The 21,705-nt window shown below is 35.2% G+C and overlaps 1 protein-coding gene across 1 annotated transcript in view; it reads left to right on the forward strand.

Moving 5' to 3' along the window:
* The window catches only part of LOC111155452 (peroxidasin like), a 446,194-nt gene that overhangs the window by 157,097 nt on the left and 267,392 nt on the right, over positions 1 to 21,705 (forward strand). The window contains exon 2 of the mRNA XM_022515616.1: positions 2,459 to 2,530. Within this exon, the coding sequence (XP_022371324.1) occupies positions 2,459 to 2,530 (72 nt within the window). The remainder of the gene's footprint in view (positions 1 to 2,458; positions 2,531 to 21,705) is intronic.

A 21,705-nucleotide genomic window follows, 5' to 3' on the forward strand; every position in this document is an offset into this window, starting at 1 on the left:
GCAGTAGAGGGGGAAAAAGAGAAGTTTTAAAAACCACAGAAAGTTTAATTCCATTTCTGTAAATTTAAAAACATGAAATATTCTATATTTACCTCTATTATGTTTATTTTCATATTTTTATATGTATACATTTTACTTTTTACTTACATTTATTCATATACCTATGTACATTTGTGTGTCTAAAGAGAAACATCACACTCAGGAGAGAGGCATATTTGAGAAGGAGACATAGCTAAAATTAAGGTAGTGGTTAAAAGAGATTTTTACTTCACCTGTAATATATTTTTACATGTGATTTGTGTAATCAAAATAAAAATGTGTGGAACTGTGAATAGAAGTAACTATATCAAGTGAAAGCAGTTGTTAATTCTGGATATGGATAATAAAGAGTACTCTTTTCTTATTTGTACTTTTCTGAATTTTTTAAAAAATTTCAAAGCCTTAAAAAAAGAAAGTGATTTATCTTTTTATATTTACTCCCTTCTTGTATTGTTGGAAGCTTCAGTTTGGGAGGACTATTAGGATTTATGGTTTGATGTGAGAGGACAGTCCTTTCTGTAATTTGAAGCTTCTGTGTTGAAGGGAAACTAAGGGCCTATAGTATTTGGATTTATATAACTTTATCTCCTGTAGGTTTATAGTGAGAATTTCACATAATTTATAAAGTTTCTTTTATACCTTGTAGGTTTATAGTGAGAATTTCATATAATTTATAAAGTTTCTTTTAAAAATATAGTACAGACCAAATAATGTATGATGTTTAAGCAGTGCATTCCGTCTTACAAAGACGTATAGTCACAATGAGTTATTTTGATTGAATACCTTTTAAAAAAATGTCGTGCATCTTTTTTCTTTCTTGGTGACAGAATTTAATTGAATTATTTTAATTGAAAAAGCTCCTATAAAATTGCAATATCCTTCCAAGTCAACTCAAGAGAAACATAAACTGATAGAATTTAAAGGTAATCTTATAAAGATTTTTGAGTTGAGTATTTTAAAATAGTAATACTTTTTATGATGGTGAAAAATTTTATTTTGAGAAATTAGTTGAGGGGAAGTACATATTTTGTTTTTTGTTTTTGCTTTTGTGTTTGTTGGTTTCCTGACACGCTAATGCTCTGTAAAGTTTTCCCAGTATCATTGCCCTTGGGTCTCATATTTCCGAACAATTTTTTCATCTTTTTCCTGTGATCCCTACATTAGTGATATAAACTCAGCTCAAATAAAGTTATCAAAATAACAGTTTATTGCCTAGATAACTAAAAAGTCGGAGGTAAGTTTGGTCTCAGGCATAGGTGGATGCAGGGCTTTGTTTTCTTCTCCCATATTTTTGCCTTTTTGTCTCTAGTTGACTTTATTTTCTAGTCTGGACACTTATGTTTATAGATAACTCATTTTTCATAATCTCTGATCCCAAACACAGAGCATAACTGTTTTATTCAGCAGCTCATGAATGCCCCCAATTTGCTTTGCTTGAGTCATATGCAAGGAGTGTGTCCAAGGAGACAGTTGTCTGGTCTTAGTCACCCTCTTGAAGGGCACATGACTGACATTTCCACCAAAATTATAGGCAGTGGAGTGGGTTCTTCTCTCACTGAGAGAGGGTCTAGGCAGACCAATACCTAGGTTGGCTATCTGTGCAGAACATTTTGTTTGTTGCTCTATTGTACCACTAATACTTTATATACTTTAATACTTTATATACTAGTGCTGTAATTATTTGTTTGTAATCTTCAACTCAACTGTGCCTGCTCAGTAGCAAGGACCATTTATATTGTTCATCTTTGTGTTCCTATTATTTAATGTGGCAATGTAGTTGGCATTCAGTAATTTACATGCTGAATAAAGTAATGTATTAATTGATGAAAGAGAATGTTGGCTGCCTCTCTTACACTATTTTTTTTTTAATGTATTTTAATATTTCCTTAGAAGGCTGTTATGTTCCTGGACTATTAAGAAAAATTAACTAATTAATAATAATTTTGCCTAAACCCAAGTAATGGTGTTATGTTGAATTGATAAGTGACATCTGACCTATCAATATTGTTCAAATTTATTATGCTCAATTGGCATGTTGCCATATACAGAATTTGTTTTAGTGCCATACAAATATGACAAATGGAAATGGTGTAACTGCTTTTAACACTTTGAAGAGATCTGTAACTAGCTGCACTTTTCTGGTGTCTTTAGACTAGCATTTAGCACCTGATATGCATAATCTGCTATAAACAACATATGTACCTAACAATTATGCATAATGTACCTAATACTGTCTTGTGGTTAGTCCTTCAGTGCCATAATTTGGTTATAAAAATAGAATTAGTTTTTAGACTTCTGGAAATAATAATCATAAATATTATATATTAGTAATATAATACATAATATAATATATTATATAAATATATCATATAAATATTAATCATAAGTATTATAATATTTCTCTTTTTTATGTTCCCAGAGACTTGAGGTTTAACAGAATACAAGAAATTCCTGGGAGTGCCTTCAAAAAACTCAAGAATTTGAACACTCTGTGAGTATTTATGCTTATCTGTGAGGTTTCTAAAATTATAATCTAGTTGGATTGCAGATTGCCATGAAAAGTCATTTGGAGACTAAAGAATAATTAGTATGGGAGTGGAAACTTGTTAGTGGTCTTGTAATCAGAAATTCTCTGCTTCTTTCCACTACCTATATTTTTACTACCTTCTGAATCTGGGAAGTAGTCCTACTTATCTAGTTGTCCTTTATATTATATTTGTTTAGAAAGCTTCATGGTTGAAGAAACTGAAAGAATAATTAAATACTTTCTTTATGGATTCCATAGCCAAAGCAATAGGCATGTAATAAAAATTCATGGTCTTGTGACTATGAAATCCATGCTTTCACCATTATGCCACTGGATCTCCCTATTTGTAATACCACAAATACCACAAAATCATGTATTTAGAGGAAAAGTTACAACTTCATGGTTAAGCTCTGATAAAAATTTTCAAAGTCTAAAACACTCATTTTATTTATTCAACAGATATTTATTATCTGTGGTCTGCTTAGCAGTTTGCTGGCTTTGAGTCCAGACCAAAATACACAGGTCCCCGCTATGGTATAGCAGATAGTCTGACCTTGCAGACGATCAGTAAACAAAGACCCAGCTGTTAAAACTGTAAAACACGTAATAAAAATATGGCAACTACTATAAGGGAAGAGAGTAGAATGATGTGAGAGATGACGATAGGGGGCTTACAGGTACTAACATTGCTCTATATTTAAAATTATTTATGTTGCATTTAGATTATTCCATAGGGCAAAATCACTGGAAGTTAAGAATATTCAGTGTTGTTAGAACTATGTGGGTATATTAATTTTCTTGACATAATATTTTTGTAATCAAGTTAATAATATTTTCAACCTAGCTGAATTTATCACTGTGCTATAGCCAAGCCAGTTCTTCTAACTTCAGGGTTGAAATTATAACTTTATACTTGTATTTTTCCCACCTGGATTCTTTCCAGTAACTGATGCCTGAGTACGCATACTTTATCACAATATCTCTGGTTGGGGTGATTTAAGAGCATAAGGAAGTAAAAACTGCAAGGTTTATTTCTTACTTAACAATAAAGCAGATGTTCTCAAACCATAATATGTAAAAAAGTTTCCTGGGGAGCTTTTGGCCATGAAGATGGCTAGTTCTCTTTCCCCAAAGATTCTGATTTAACACTTCTAAGGAGGGACCCAAAGATTTGCATTTTAATGAGTATCTTTAGGGAGTCTGGCACTTGGGGAGCACTATCATTGAAGCGTTCAATTGTTATCTACTGAGATAAGTAGATGATAGAAAACCAAATATCTTATTAATTTATCAAATTGTTAATGTTACCAAGTGTTATCAAATCTCTTCTTTCAATACAGTTGCCACTTAAAAGTTTTTGAAGAGTGAAGCAAAATGATGATCTTTACTGCAGTTTGGCCACATTTTGGAATTATACCTCTAATACTGTAGTTATTAATAAACAGTCCATCTCCTCATTTGGTAGAAGCCATACTTATTATTAATTTGTGTCTAAATATTTTTATGAAAAAATCAAGATGAAAAATTACCATTTGTGGTGTTAATTACAAGCCTTATTCTATACCGGTTGTTTTATGTACATTAGCTCCATTTAGGAAACTGAGATTCATAACTGTCATCTAATTAACCCACATTCATACATCTAGAAAGGGGCAGAGTCAAGATTCACCCACACATTGATCTGTTAACGGCTGAGCTATATGGTTTCTCATGATAGCTCTCAGGAAGGCTAGTTCCCTGGAATAACAGATGATGTATCACCTAAGTAGTAAGTTGTGTAAGGGAGAAAGGAGTGAGGTCAGAAATGGGACACTGAAAAGCTGCTGGAATTGGAGAACTTGTGCTAGACCAGTGTGGTGAAACCCCAATTGCTCAATGAGTTCCAAGGACCCAACAGAGTTATACTTATGCCAGTATATTCATGAAAGTTAGGGAAAAATAAACCTTTTAGCTGGTATAATTCTGAGCCCCTTGTTGTATGCTTTTTTTACACTACCAAATTATCATTTTTTGTAAGAAAATCTCAACATTTAAAATATTTCTCAAGATATAATTTTAAGGTATAATATGTTTGATATGATGTGATGAGAAATCTTCACTATGCCTCATCTCATGAGAGTTTTTTATCATGTCGATGAATCAACAGTCACTATTTCACTTATTTGTTTTTTTTTGTTTTGTTTTGTTTTAATTAAAGATTTTATTTATTTATTTGACAGAGAGAGAGATTACAAGTAAGCAGAGAGGCAGGCAGAGAGAGAGGAGGAAGCAGGCTCCCTGCCGAGCAGAGAGCCCGATGCGGGGCTCGATCCCAGAACCCTGGGATCATGACCTGAGCCGAAGGCAGAGGCTTTAACCCACTGAGCCACCCAGGCGCCCCTCACTTATTTGTTTTTATTTAAAGATCTGGCATAGTGTTTTTCTCTCAAGACTTTGAAAGATTGATGTTTAATGGTTTGCCAAAGGTGTTACTCTGTAAGTAGCCATAACTTTAGTTAAGATATTTTATTTGTCTTTATTTTATTCTGTGATATAGCAAGAGAACAAAATTTTCTGTAGTATATATTAACATAATTTTCTAGTTGGAGATATACAGAAAAATTTAAAACAGGCATTAATTTCTGGGATAATAGAAACGTAGATTAGGTTTCACTCTCCATCGATTACTAGTAATAAGACTTTGGCTGGATGACTTTGTTTCTTATTTACTTTGTAACTTGCTTTAAAGATGAAAAAATAACCACACATGGCTTTATGCTGATCTAGCCAGTATCATACAAACCATCAAGATGAAAAAAAAAATCTCAAAGATCTGAATAAAATGCAAAAAGCAAAAAGTTCAGATGGCAATGAAGGCAGCCAGGACTTGAGTAGCTAAAATCTGGGAAAGAAAGGAAGCTCACTGAGCTGACTCAAACCTCTGTACAACTTTTCCTTCTCTGTCCATTTGCCAAATCATGTTGTAGAAAGATTTAGATTAGATATTAAGTTTTATTATAAATAAAAGAAATTACAAGTGTGGATTTGATTCAATGGCAAAGGAACAAATGAAGCAGAATGAAGAGTCCAGAAATAGACCCACAGGGGGCGCCTGGGTGGCTCAGTGGGTTAAAGCCTCTGCCTTCTGCTCAGGTCATGATCCCAGGGTCCTGGGATTGAGCCCCACATCAGGCTCTCTGCTCAGCAGAGAGCCTGCTTCCTCTCCCTCTGTCTGCCTCTCTGCCTATTTGTGATCTCCATCTGTCAAATAAATAAATAAAATCTTAAAAAAAAAAGAAATAGACCCACAGGTAAATGGTCACCTGAGATGTCACAAATGTGTATTGGATTGCAGTGGGGAAATTAGAATTACCTAGCAAATAGTACAGAGTTATTTGGCTATCCATGATGAAAAAGATAGATTATGGCACTATTTCACTACTTTGGCTCACATACAATAATCAATTCTAGATGGTTCATAGATTGTGTAAAAGATAAAAATAAGAAGGATTCTAGAAGATAACAGAAAAAAATCTTCATATCCTTAGGACAGATAAACATTTCTCAGAGAACACAAAAAAGCAGTAATACTAAAGTAAATGATTGATAAATTGGATTTCATTAGAATTAAGAACTTCAGCTTTCCAAAGACACCTTTTTGAATAAAAAAAGAAGACACAGGCTGGGAAATTTACAATTATGTATATCTAATAAAGGATTTGTATCAGGAACTCTTACAAATCAATAAGTAAAAGTCAAAACCCCGACTAAAAAATATGTAACATCTTGAAACTGGTGTTTGACAAATTACAATATTCAAGTGGCCAATAAACTCATGAAAAATGTATCCAACATCTCTCTGCATCAGGGAAATGCAGCATAAGATGACAATAGGATACCTCACACCTCCATTACAACAAAAAACACTCACTTATAATGGAGACGATAGAACTCTTATAAATTGCTGGAGTGTAAATTGGCTCAGTTATTTTAGAACACTGGCAGTATCCCCTAAAACTAAATACATGTAAATCTGGTGACTAAGAAATTGCACACCTAAGCATATAATCTGCAGAAAGGAGTACATATGTAGTTCAAAAGTTATGTATAAGAACTCAGTAGAAACATTGTTTGTAATACTGAAAACTGGAGAAAAGCCATAATTATCTATAAATAAATTAGAGTAAATTCACAAAATGGAATATTATAGTGTAAATAAAAAGAATGTGTTACAACCACATGCCAAAACACAGATGAATCTTGCAGATGAAATGTTAGGAGAATTATGCTAGACACAAAAGAGGGCATACATGATATGATTCCTTTTATAAAAAGTTCAAAACCAGGTCAAAAAAATGCAATATTTTCTATGTTGATAGAAGCTGAGGTGGTTTTTTTAAAATTTATTTATTTTTATTTCTTTTCAGTGTAACAGTATTCATTGTTTTTGCACCATACCCAGTGCTCCATGCAATCTGTGCCCTCTCTAATACCCACCACCTGGTTCCCCCAACCTCCCACCCCCTGCCCCTTCAAAACCCTCAGATTGTTTTTCAGAGTTCATAGTCTCTCATGGTTCACCTCCCCTTCCAATTTCCCTCAACTCCCTTCTCCTGAGTGAAATAAGTCAAGCAGAGAGAGTCAATTATCATATGGTTTCACTTATTTGTGGAGCATAACAAATAGCATGGAGGACAAGGGGAGATGGAGAGGAGAAGCTGAGGTTTACTGGCTGGAAGAGCGCATGAAGGAATTTTCTGTAATGTTGAAGTTATTTGGTTTCTTGGTTGTGTGGTGGGTACATGAATATTTTCATTTTTTTATAGAAAAATATCAAGTGATATACTTTAGAGGTCATTAAAATATTCATCATAAATTGATAGCATAAGTAAACAGATTTTGGTGGGAAGATTGTATACAATTTCTTCTCTTCTTTTTACTTTTCTGTTTTTTCCAAATTGGGTATAATGAATATGTAATAATTAATAATGTTAAAAAGAGGTAGAAACAATTGAAAAAAAGGATGAAAAGATTAAACCTACTAGACAATCAAGTCTTTGTAAACCTAAAGTTATGCAAAATTAACTATAGAACAAACTATATTCCTGTGAGATATTACAGTTAGAATTACACAGCTAGATGTGGTTGCAAGGGAGGGCAAGAGAGAGAGAGGGAGAGCGGAGCAAACAGGAGACTGCACAAGGAGAAAAATTGGCTTAGAAAATGAGACGGGCTGAATTTTGTGAATTCTTGCAACCAGCAGGGCATAAAGCCTAGAGTTTAAAAGGTCAGCAGGCTTGATTGGGATAGAGCTCAGAGGGCAGTGCCCTTTTCATGGAGAGAGTTCAGGCAAACAACCCAGGGCAGAGTGATCTAAAGAACACCTTGAGCACACAGTGGGGAGATTATTCACTCATCTTGGATAGTGCCCCTGGGAGGCAACATTCACAGAGATGGCTTTCCAGGAACAGGAAAATAGGCCAGCACAATTTCCCTCCCTTGCTCCTCAGCACAAACACAGAACCACTGGTGGGAAGCAGTACCATGCCACACTGGCTGCCTGACTTGCTTACACTAAGTACCACCCCCTGGACTCTGACAGGACTGCCCTTCCCAGGCAAACTTGCCTCAGTCCCAGTGCAGAGTGTCCCTCTCCCAGAAGACCAGTACAAGTCCCTGCCCATACCACATCTCCTGACCAGAAAGTTCTACAGGGCTTCAGTTCTGATGGGGTTAGTGTCAGGTCTCATTTCACAAGCAAACCACTTCACACCTAGTTAAAACTTGCCCCCTTCAGACCAGGGACCAAACACTACCCAGAGCAGGCAAAGAGAGCCTCTGCAGATGGCTGAGCTGAAAAACAGAACAGCCACAACAAACAACAGAGCACATGAAAACAGGCCATAGACACTACATGAACTCTTTTTCATAAGGCCATTACTTTCAGGAGCAGTAGACATAACTGGGTTTTCTAGCACAGAAGAAGAAGGCAGAGACTTAGGCAAAATGCCAAGATGGACAAATATATCCTAGATGAAAGAACAAGATAAAGCCAAGACCAGAGATTTAAATGAAACATATATAAGTAATATGCTTAATGGAGAATTGAAAGCAACAATCATAAGGATACTCACTGGTCTTGAGAAAAGAATAGAAGACATCAATGAGACCCTTACCATAGAGATAAAAGAGTAAAAAAAGAGTCAGAGATGAAGAAGGCAATAAATGAGATTGGAAATAGGCTTGATGCAATGAACAGCAGGCTGGAAGAAGCAGAGGAATAAGTTAGTGACCTAGAAGACAAAGTCATGGAAAGCAATGAAGGTGAACAAAAGCAGGAAGAAGATTTATGCAACACAGGAATAGACTTAAGGAACTCAGTGACTCCATCAAATGTAATAACATTCATATTATAGGAGTCCTAGAAGAATAAGAGAGAGAAAAGGGGAGGGGGGCATAAAAGTTATTTCAAGAAATAGTAGCAGGAAACTTCCTCAATCTGGGGAAGAAACAGACATCCAGATCCAGGAGGCAGAGAGAACTCCCATCAAAATCAAGAAAAGCAGACCAGCACTAAGACATATTGTTTTTAAATTGGCAAAATATGTTGATGAAGGAAAAATCTTAAAAACAGAAAGATAAAAGAATTCTTTAACTTACAAGGGAAAACCCTTAGGCTAGCTGGATATTTCTCAACAGAAACCTGGCAAGCCAGAGGGAGCATATTCAAAGTGTTGAATGAGAAACTTCTGCAGCCAAGAATCCTCTCTCCAGCCAGGCTGTCATTCAGAATAGGAGAGTTTCTCAGACAAACAAAAACTAGAGGAGTTCATGACCATTAAACCAGCCCAGCAGGAAATATTAAAGGGGACTCTCTGATTTAAAAATAAAATTGTTTAAATCCAATTTAATTAACATATACTGTATTATTAGTTTCAGAGGTAGAATTCAGTGATTCATGGGTTGCATACAATACTCAGTGCTCATTACTTTAAATGCCCTCCTTAATGGCCATCATCCAGTTACTCCGTGCCTCCATCCACCTCTCCTTCCAGCAACTCTCAGTTTGTTTCCTGTAATTTTAGTGAAAAGTAAAGACCACAAGTGGCATTGATAAAAAGAATCAGAGAAAATCTCCAGAAACAATGACAAAACAAATAATAAAATGTCAATAAATATTTATCTATCAATAATTGCTTTCATGGGCTCCTGGGTAGCTAGTCTGTTAAGTGTCTGCCTTTGACTGAGGTCATGATCTCAGGGTCCTGGGATTGAGCCTTGTGTCTGGCTCCCTGCTTAGGAGGGAGTCTGTCTCTCCCTCTCTCTCTGCTCCTTCCTTCTGCTCATGCTATCTTTTTTCTCTCTCAGATAAATAAATAAAATCTTAAAAAAATAATTACTTTGAATGTAAATAGACCAAATGCTCCAGTCAAAAGATATTGAGTATCAGAATGGATAAAAAAACAAGACCCATTTATACTACCTACAAGAGACACATTTTAGACCTAAAGACACTCACAGATTGAAAGTGAGGGAGTGGAGAAACATTTATCATGCAAATAGATGTCAAAAGAAAGTTGGAGTAGCAATACTTACATCAGACAAACTAGACTTTTTTATACTCATATATATATTTTTAAGATTTACTTACTTATTTCAGAGAAAGAGAGAAAGAGCACACCAGTGGGTGGGGCAGAGGGAGAATCTCAAGCAGACTCCACACTGACCATGGAGCCAAATGTGGGGCTCAATCCCACAGCCCTAAGATCATGACTTGAGCTGACAAAACCAAGAGTTGGACACTTAATCAACTGTGTCACCCAGGTGCCCTATTGTCTTTATCCTGCTTGGTATCAGGGTAGTATGATCCTCAAGGAATGTTCCCTGTATTCCATTATTTGTACGATTTTGATAAACATTGTCATTAGTTATTTTTTAAAAAAATTTGGTAGAATTCACTAATGAAACCCTGTGGTTTTGACCTTTTCTGTGCTGGGTGATTTTTGATTCTTAATTCAACTTTCATTTTTGTTCTTGGTCTAACAAGATATCCTGTTTCTTGGATTCAAGGTTAATGATTCAAATTTGGTAACTTGTAAGTTAAATTGGTAAGCTTTTTGGAATTATATGTTTTTTTTTTTTTTAAGTTATCCAATTTGTTAGTGTATAATTGTTTATAGTACTCTATTATCACACTATGTATTTCTGTGGTTATCTGTTGCATTGTTTTCTCTTCTATTTCTCATTTTGGTTTCTCAGTTCTTTCTCTTTTTTTTTTCTTACTTAATGTGGTTAAAGCATTGTTTATTTGTTTGTTTTTTTGAAAAACTGGTCATTACTTCCAGTGTTACGTTGCTGTTTATTCTGGTCTCTATTTTATTCATTTCTGATTTTTCTTTGTTTTTTTCTTCCTCTACTAAATTCCAGCTAAATTTCTTCTTTTTCTAGTGCTTTGTGGGGACTAGAACACTATAACATTTTTTATTTGATTTTTTTTGTTGTTGTTGTTAATACAAGCATTTACAGTATAAATTTCACTCTAACATCTGCTTTTGCTGCATCTCAAAGGTTTTGGAATATTGTGTTTTCTTTTTCTTTTGTCTTAAGACATATTTTGATTTGCCATTTAATTTCTTATTTGGCTCATTGCTTGCACAATAATGTGTTGTTTAATATTTACACATTAAATATTTAATATTTACATTATAGATTTTCCAGCTTTGGATTTTTAGTTTTGTACCATTGTGGTTAGAAAATATGCTTGGTATGATTTCAGTCTTCTAAAATTTGTAAGATTTGTTATGTCTCTTTTTATGTGATTTAACCAGGGGTGCCTTCTGTGTGTACTTGAAGAAAAAGTGTATTCTAGTTTTCTTGGATGAAATGTTTTATATATATATCTTTTAGAACCATGTTTTCTGAAGTGTGCTTCATGTAAAAAATGTTCTTAGTGAAAAAATAACTTGCTGAGAGTACTCATTTGAAAAAAAGCAGATCATGGGGTGGGCAATGGGTGAAATAGGTGAAAGGGATTCAAAGTGCACTTATGATGATGAGAATTAGGTAATGTATAGGATTGTTGAATCACTATATTGTACACCTGAAACTAATATAACACTGTTTGTTGACTATACTGGAATTGAAATTAAAACTTAATTCAAAAAAAGAATTACACAGCTAGAATCATAAGGATGAGACCATCAGAGTCCAGTGTCATCTCTACAGGATGGCGTCTTGCAAGACAGCTCAACACAGTGACTCTGAGAGATAGTGAGAATAGTGAAGCCACAATTTTACCAGTTTATTACAAGTACAAAAGGTAATAAGGAAAAGAGGTTTAAAAATAAAGTTAAAATTTTCACAACAGAATATTAACAATTTTGACTATGTGGCTTTAATACCAATATAGCAGTACAAAGTGAGGTCAAACATCTGGTGATTTAATTTCCTTGAGTTGCCTTTGCACTAATTGCAATGAGAGCTCCTTTGTTTTCTTGATGTTTAAAACAAATTCCAAAGACACTGCTCCTGCAATTGTAGAAGAGTTTTCTGGAAGAGAGTTTTTTTTTTTTTTCTTTTCTTTTCTAAACATAGAGTTTGGAAAGAAGTTATTTAAAAAGTTTTTAAAACATTATATATTGCTGGATCCTAAGAGCTAGAGGGTAAGACCAGGGATCTGTTATCTAAAGATGCTGTATTTCACTCTCTTCAGAGAAGCTTGGCAGGACTCTCTCAAGCAGGTTTGAGCCTTCTAGTTTCTGGATGAAACTGATAAGAATAATGCATTTTGGAAGCAGGCTCAAATTCAATTATGAATAACCCAAATGGATTACTTAAGTGGATTACTCAAATATGCTTATAGGAGAGATAATTGAGACCCAGAGGAGCAACAATAAATAATAAACACTAAGGACAAAGTTTATACTATACCACAGAAATAAAATAAATGCATGCTGTTATTTAAATAGCATAACAAAACACATAGACCTTAGTCCAGGGCTGATCCCCTCTGGTTTGCATGCATTTTTCTGGGAGAAATTCTTTCTCAAAGGGTGATGAAAAGAGCTCTAGGGAGAATGTCAGAAGTGGGTATTATTTTTGTTTCTTCAAATAGTTTTGTGAAGTTTGGTGAGTTACTTAACCTAAGTTTTTATTAACATATCCCCCAACTTTTTAATTTGAAAATTGTCAAACTCACTCCAAACTCAAAAAAATAATAACATGATTATTTGTATCCCCTTCACATAAATTTTTCAGTTGTTAACATTTTGCCATATTTGTATTTCTCTCTTTATGTACACATATATATATATACATGTATAGATATTTATGTATTTATGTATTTGCTCTAATTGACTAAAATGCTTCCAAAGAAGTTGCAGATATGATACTTCATCTTCCATAATTTTTTATTTTTATTTTTATTTCTTATTAACATATTAAGTATTATTTGTTTCAGGGGTACAGGTCTGTGATTCACCAGTCTTACACAAATCACAGTGCTAACCATAGAACATGCCCTCCCCAATGTCTATCACCTAGGCACCCCATTGCTACCTCCCACTCCCCTCCCCTCCCCTCCAGCAACCCTCAGTTTCTTTCCTGAGATTAAGAGTCTCTTATGGTTTGTCTCCTTCTCTGGTTTCATCTTGTTTCATTTTTTCCCTCCCTTCCCCTATAATCCTCTGTCTTGTTTCTCAGATTCCTCATATCAGTGAGATCATATGATACTTGTCTTTCTCTGATTGACTTACTTCACTTAGCATACTACCCTCTAGTTCCATCCATGTTGTTGCAAATGGCAAGATTTCAGGTTTTTTTGATGGCTGCATAGTATTCCATTGTATATATACACCACATCTTCTTTATCCATTCATCTGTTGATGGACATCTCGGCTCTTTCCATAGTTTGGCTATAGTGGACATTGCTGCTATAAATATAGGTCATGTGCCCCTTCAGGTCATTACACTTGTATCTTTACGGTAAATACCCAGTAGTACAATTGCTGGGTCATAGGGTAGCTCTATTTTCAACTTTTTGAGGAAACTCTATACTGTTTTCCAGAGTAGCTACACAAGCTTGCATTCCCACCAACAGTGTAGGAGGATTCCCTTTTCTTTTTATCCTCGCCAACACCTGTCCTGTCCTGACTTGTTAATTTTAGCCCTTCTGACTGGGGTGAGGTGGAATCTCATTGTGGTTTTGATTTGTATTTCCCTGATGCCCAGTGATATTGAGCACTTTTTCATGAGTCTGTTGGCCATCTGGATGTCTTCTTTGCAGAAATGTCTGTTCATGTCTTCTATTTCTCGATTGGATTGTTTGTTCTTAGGGTGTTGAGTTTGGTAAGTTCTTTATAGATTTTGGATACTAGCCCTTTAACTGATATGTCATTTGCAAATATCTTCTCCAATCCTGTTAGCTGCCTTTTGATTTTGTTGACTGTTTCCTTCACTGTGCAAAAGCTTTTTCTCTTGATAAGATACCAACAGTTCATTTTTGCCCTTGCTTCTTCTGCCTTTGGTGATGTTTCTAGGAAGAAGTTGCTGTGACTGAGGTCGAAGAGGGATTCCTGTCTCACATTGAGGTCTTTCAGCCATTTTGAGTCTTTTTTTGTGTGTGTGGTGTAAGGAAATGGTCCAGTTTCATTCTTCTGCATGTGGCTGTCCAATTTTCCCAACACCATTTGTTGAAGAGACTGTCTTTTTTCCATTGGACATCTTTCCTGGTTTGTTGAAGGTTAGTTGGCCATAGAGTTGAGGGTCCATTTCTGGGCTCTTTATCCTGTTCCATTGATCTATGTGTCTTTTTTTGTGCCAGTACCATACTGTCTTGATGATGACAGCTTTGTAATAGCACTTAAAGTCTGGAATTATGATGCTGTCAACTTTGATTTTCTTTTTCAACATTCTTCTGGCTATTCAGGGTCTTTTCTGGTTCCATATAAATTTTAGGATTATTTGTTCCATGTCTTTGAAAAAAGCTGATGGTATTTTGATAGGTATTGAATTAAATGTGTAGATTGCTCTAGGTAGCATAGACATTTTCACAGTATTTGTTTTACCAATCCATGAGCATGGAACATTTTTCCATTTCTTTGTGTCTTCCTCAATTTCTTTCATGAGTACTTTATAGTTTTCTGAGTACCGACTCTTTGCCTCTTTGGTTTGGTTTATTCCTAGGTATCTTATGGTTTTGGGTCCAATTTTAAATGGGATCGACTCCTTAATTTCTCTTTCTTCTGTCTTCGGGGTGTGTAGACATGCAACTCGTTTCTGTGCATTGATTTCATATCCTGACACTGCTCAATTCCTGAATGAGTTCTAGCAGTTTTGGAGTGGAGTCTTTGGGTTTTCTACATAAAGTATCATATCATCTGCAAAGAGTGAAAGTTTGAGTTCTCTTTGCTGATTCAGATGCCTTTTATTTCTTTCTATTGTCTGATTGCTGAGGCTAGGACTTCTAATACTATGTTGAATAGCAGTGGTGATAGTGAGCATCCTTGCCATATTCCTGACCTTAGGGGAAAAGCTCTCCGTTTTTCCCCATTAAGAATAATATTCACCATGGGTTTTTCATTAATGGCTTTTATGATATTGAGGTATGTATCCTTTCTCTGTACAATGTGAAGAGTTTTGATCAAGAAAGGATGTTGTACTTTGTCAAATTCTTTTTTAGCATCTATGGAGAGTATCATAAGGTTCTTGTTCTTTCTTTTATTAATGTATTGTATCACATTGATTGATTTGCAGGTATTGAGCCAAACTGGTATCCCAGGAGTAAATCCCACTTGGTTGTGGTGAATAACCCTTTTAATGTACTGTTGGATCCTATTGGCTAGTATTTTAGTAAGAATTTTGGCATCCATGTTCATTAGGGATATTGATTTTTAATTCTCCTTTTTGATGGGGTCTTTGTCTGGTTTTGGGATCAAGGTAAACTGACCTCATAAAATGAGTTTAGAAGTTTTCTTTCCATTTCTATTTTTTGGAACAGTTTCAGGATAATAGGTATTAATTCTTTAAATGTTTGGTAGAATTCCCCTGGGAAGCCACTTGGCCCTAGGCTCTTGTTTGTTGAGGGATTTTGATGACTGTTTCAATCTCCTGACTGGTTATGGGTCTGTTCAGGTTTTCTATTTCTTCCTGATTCAGTTTTGGTACTTTATACACCTCTAGGAATGCATCCATTTCTTCCAGATTGTCTATTTTCTGGCATATAGTTGCTCATAATACGTTCTTATAATTGTTTGTATTTCTTTCCTGTTGGCCATGATCTCTCCTCTTTCATTCATGACTTTATTAATTTGGGTTCTTTCTCTTTTCTTTTTGATAAGTCTGGCCAGGGGTTTATCAATCTTATTAATTCTTTCAAAAAACTAGCTTCTAGTTTCGTTGATCTGTTCTAACTGTTCTTTTGGTTTCTATTTCATTGATTTCTGCTCTGATCTTTATTATTTTTCTTCTCCTGTTGAGTTTAGGCTTTATTTGCTCCAGCTCCTTTAGGTATAGGGTAAGGTTGTCTACTTGAGACCTTTCTTGTTTTTTGAGAAAGGCTTGTATTGCTATATACTTTCCTCTTAGGACCACCTTTGCTGCATTCCAAAGATTTTGAATAGTAGTGTTTTCATTTTCATTTGTTTCCTTGAATTTTTTCAATTCTTTAATTTCCTGGTTGACCCACTCATTCTTTGGTAGGATGCTCTTTAGCCTCCATGTATTTGAGTTCTTTCCAACTCTCCTCTGGTGGTTGAGTTCTTGTTTCAAAGCATTGTGGTCTGAAAATACGCAGGGAAAAAGCCTAATCTTTTGGTACCACCTGAGACCTGATTTGTGACCCAGGATGTGATATATTCTGGAGAATGTTCCATGTGCACTAGAGAAGAATGTGTATTCGGTTGCTTTGGGATAGAATATTCTGAATGTATCTGTGATGTCCATCGGTACAGGGTGTGATTTAAGGCCTTTATTTCCTTATTGATCTTTTGCTTAGATGATCTGTTCATTTCAGTGAGGGGGTATTAAGTCCTCTACTATTGTAGTACTGCTGATATGTTTCTTTGATTTTGTTATTAATTGGTTTGTATAATTGGTTGCTCCTATGTTAGGGGCATACATATTTAAAATTTTTAGATCTTCTCGTTGGACAGACCCTTTAATTATTATATAGTGTCCTTTCTCAACTCTTACTATAGTTATTGGCTTAAAATCTAATTTGTCTGGATATAAAGATTGCCACCTCAGCTTTCTTTTGATGTCCATTAGCATGGTAAATTGTTTTCCACCCCTCACTTTAAATCTGGAGCTGTCTTTGGGTCTAAAATGAGTTTCTTGCTGACAACATACTGATGGGTCTTGTTTTTTTAAAATTTATTCTGATACCCTGTGTCTTTTGATTAGGGAATTTAGCCCATTTACTTTCAGGGTAACTATTGAAAGGTAAGAATTTAGTGCCATTGTATTGCCTGTAAGGTGACTGTTACTGTAGATTGTCTTTGTTCCTTCTGGTCTATGTTACTTTTAGGATCTCTCTTTGCTTAGAGGACCCCTTTCAATAATTCCTGTAGGGCTGGCTTGGTGTTTGCAAATTCTTTTAGTTTTTGTTTGTCCTGAAAGCTTTTAATTTCTCCTTCTATTTTCAATGACCGCTAGCTGGATATAGTATTCTTGGCTGCATATTTTTCTCATTTAGTGCTCTAAATATATCATGCCCATCCTTTCTGGCCTGTCAGGTGTCTGTGGATAGGTCTGCTGCCAATCTTCTACTTCTACCATTGTAGGTCACAGACCTCTTGTCCTGAGCTGCTTTCAGGATTTTCTCTTTGTCTTTGAGACTTGTAAGTTTTACTATTAGATGACACGGTGTTAACCTATTTTTAAGGGGGGTTTTCTGTGCCTCCTGGATTTTGATGCCTGTTTCTTTCCCCAAGTTTGGGAAGTTCTCTACTGTTATTTGCTCCAATATACCTTCTGTTCCCCCCTTTCTTTCTTTTTCTTCTGGGATCCCAATTATTCTAGTATTGTTTCATCATATTGTATCAGTTATCTCTTGAATTCTCCCCTTGTGATCCAGTAATTGTTTATCTCTCTTTTTCTCAGCTTCTTTATTCTCCATCATTTGGTCTTCTATATCACTAATTCTCTCTTCTGTCTCATTTATCCTAGCAGAAAAGCCTTGAATTTTGATTGCACCTTATTAATAGCTTTTTTTATTTCAACTTGGTTAGATTTTAGTTCTTTTATTTCTCCAGAAAGGGATTCTCTAGCATCTTCCATGCCTTTTTTAAGCCCAGCTAGTATCTTTATAATTGTCGTTCTGAACTCTAGTTCTGACATCTTATTAATGTCTGTATTGATTGGGTCCCTAGGGGTTGGTAGTTGGTACTGTCTCTTGTTCTTTTTTTTGAGATGAGATTTTCTGCCTTGTCATTTTGTCCAAAGAAGACTATATTAATGAGAGAACAAAATACTAAAAGGGTAACCATGACCCCAGAAAAATATACACTAAACAAATCAGAAGAAACCTGAAACCGTGTGTGGGGGAGGCTAATATATATAATATTATATTATTATTATATATATATATATATATTATATAGTCAGGCTGGTGAATACAACAGAGCCACAGAATTGATTTTGGGTATATTTTGGTCTGTTAGAAGAAACTGCCTCCCAAAATTTTAAAGAAAAAAGAACTTATACATTTACAAAATTAAGGGCAAATACAATGAAGGGATGGAATGTGAAGATTTTAAAAAAGGAATTTATAAGAAAAGAAGTTGGTTGAAAGAATCAAGAAAAAAAAAAGAGAGAGAGAGAATGTGATAAAGCTGGAGACTAGAACTAAGCCATACACTATATTTAGGATATGTTTTTGTCTGTTAGAGGAAACTATATTCCAAAAATTTTAAAAAAGAAAAAGTTATATGTATACAAAAAACCAAAGTTATATACAATGAAGGGATGGAATATGACTATATCAATGAAAATATAAAAATATTTTTAAAAGGATATTTATAAGATAAGATGTTGGTTAAGATAGGAAAGAGGAAAAAGTCAAAAAGAGAAAGGAAAAAGAAAAAAATGAAAATTTAAAAAATTTAATTTTGAAAGACTAAGGAATCATGGGAAAAAAGCCATGAATTCTATGTGTTGTATTCCTCTAGCACTGGAGTTTAAGTCAGTAAACTTGGTCTTGGCTGGATGTTCTTGTTGATCTTCTGGTTGAGGTGCATTTTGCAGTGATTTTCAAATGTCTTTGCTTGAGGCGGACTCACACTACCCTTGCCAGGAGCCAGGCTAAGTAATCTGTTCAGGTTTGCTCCTGGTAGTTTTTGTTCCCTGAAATCTTTCCATACAGCTTTGGAGAATGAGAATGAAAATGGCAGCCTCCCAGGCTCTGGCCCAGAGGAGCTCAGAGCTCAGCAGCCCCCCTCTTCAGTGAGCCTTCAGAGAAAAGCAGTCAATAACTCCTGTCTCCCTGATCTCTGGCCACATTCCAAGCTCACCCAGCCTGTGACCAAGCATTTCTATCTCTGGCACACAACCCCGTTTGGAGTCTCCAAACCCAGCAGATTCCTGCAGAGCACTGCTGCGCTGCTCCTTCTGGTGGAGGAAGGGGCATCTCCCCTGATCTGCCACTTGTGGGGTCCCTGCTTGAAGTGTAGTGGCCTGACTTTGCTGTAAATCATGGTTTATGGCAACCCTGAGCTGAGAGCCCACTCTTCGGCTCTGTCTTTGCAGCCAGCTTCCCCGCTCTGATATGTAGGAGCTCTGCCACACTCAGGCACTCCCAGTCTTTCTGTGACCCCAGTATAAGATCACACTAACCCAGTGAGGATTCTATTCCCTGCTTATCCACTGGAGTGATATCTCTCCTCGGAGCATACTTCTAAAAGTTCTGATTTTGTGCTCCGTGACTCTATCACTTGCTGGGAGCCAGCTAACAGAGACCTTCTCCCCACCATGTTCTATCTTCCCATATATCGCCTCAGATTCACTTCTCCACACATCCTACCTTTCAGAAAATGGTCATTTTTCTGTTCATAGAATTGCTGCTATTCTTCTCTTCGATCTCCTATTGAGTTTGTAGGTGTTCAGAATGTTTTGATAACTATCTAGCTGAATTCCTGGAACCAGATGAAATTTAGGTCTCCTACTCCTTTGCTATCTTGATCCTCCTATTCTTTAATTTATTTTTAAATTTTATTTATTTATTTGACAGAAAGAGAGACAGAGAGAGAGAGAATACAAGCAGGGGGAGTGGGAAAGGGAGAAGCAGACTCCTCACTGGGCAGGGAGCCCAATGCAGGACTCAATCCCAGGACTCTGGGATCATGACCTGAGCCAAAGGGAGATGCTTAATGACTCTCATCTTCCATAATTTTTTATGTATCTCCTAAGAACAAGAGATATTTTCTTAAATAACTGCAATATCTTTTAACATCTAAGAAATTAATTTTGATTCAATAATATTATCTGACATAGGGTCCATATTCAACTTTTCCCAAGTGTCCCTAAAATTTCATTTATAGGTAAATTTTCCTCCCAGCTCAGGACCCATATGGTGTCAGGTTATCATGTCTCTTTAGTACCCTTTAATCCAGAACAATCACCCACTTTGTTTTTCAAAATACTGATATATTTTAAATCCAAGTCTGTTATTTTATAGGATGGACCATAATCTGAATTTTCCTTATTGTTTCTTTATGATCAGCTGTAGTACTGCTAAGTTTGATTGCTTGGTTAATGAGATGTCCACCAGATGTTTCCATTGTGAAGACACATTTGTGATATGTATCATGTGGGTGATATTTCCATTGTAAAGATAGTTTCCCTTTTTAATAGGTATCATGTGGGTGATACTTGGAGATCTCATATATATCCTGTTCTCCAAACAGTTTTTAACCACTGGTTTATAATCCATTGGTAACCAAGCCTGAATCACTTACTACATTGGGGATTGCAAAATAATAATTTTCTAAGAGTATCATCCTTCTACATTTAGTTGACATTCCTCTGTAAGAAGAGTTTCCTCCCTCATTAATTTTAATGTCATTATACACTCAGGAATTTTTTTCTGTCCACTGTGTTATAATCTGCTGCTGTCGTTATTTTTTGATGCCCAAATTGTTTCAGATTTGATCATGGGAACAGTTTGAAAAATGCCTTTATTTTTCTGAGATGTTCCCTCTAATCTTTGACAATTTCTCTGCTTTCTGGTCCAAAGTGGTCTAAGCTTACTTTGAACTTTTCTGCCATAAATCTAGAAATAGCCTAGGATTTCTGGTTCTTTTAAATGGGAAATAATATTTAGAAACAAAAATCTGGGCCATTAAATAGACAGCTACACACATATTTATATAGTCATGATTTTATACTGATACCTTTAGTTCAAATCCAACATCACAGAATTTTTCTTCATTCTCCCCCATCAAATAATTTCATATTCTTCTCCCATCATGAGACCACTGATTTCCAAAAATAGGAATGTATTTACTCATGTTATAATCTACAGAACACTCAAAGTCGTTTTAAAATTATTTATACCAAATACCAAATTTTTACCAAATACATTACAGCCAGCATGCTAAATTAAGTGTATGGTAACTCTGTATCCCTTTTTGTCCTTTGTATCACTGAGACAATACAGTCAACATGCTGTATTTAAATTACTCAAATCAATTATTTCTTCCCTCTGAATATGCTGTTTGCATTTTTAGGTTCTTTTATTTTTGGTTTACATTTAGTTTTAGGTTTTTAAAAAATCTTGCTTGATATAATATGTACATGTCTCAAAGGTCAAAAGTATTTTAAAAGAAGATATATTAAATCTCATTCCTACCCTTATTTTTCTATCCTGCTAGCACACACAGTGTACACAAGCTATCTCATTAGTCTCAGCTTTTTCTTCCTCATGTTTGTTTTGTAATAACATGCAAAGATTTATGTAAACATATGAATATATAAATACAATAATAAATACACATATATATTTTATTTCACCTTCTATCTTACACAAAATGTGACATATCTTGCATTTTGTCATTTGATAGCATATTCTGGAAATCATAATAGTTTACAAAAGTTCTCATGGAAGTATTTCTATGGCACTGCTGCACTCCATTGTGTGGGCTTATAATAGTGTACTCAGCCAGTCT

The sequence above is a fragment of the Enhydra lutris genome, unplaced genomic scaffold, assembly GCF_002288905.1.
Source record: "Enhydra lutris kenyoni isolate GAN:26980312 unplaced genomic scaffold, ASM228890v2 scaffoldscaffold41, whole genome shotgun sequence".
Lineage (NCBI taxonomy): Eukaryota > Metazoa > Chordata > Mammalia > Carnivora > Mustelidae > Enhydra > Enhydra lutris.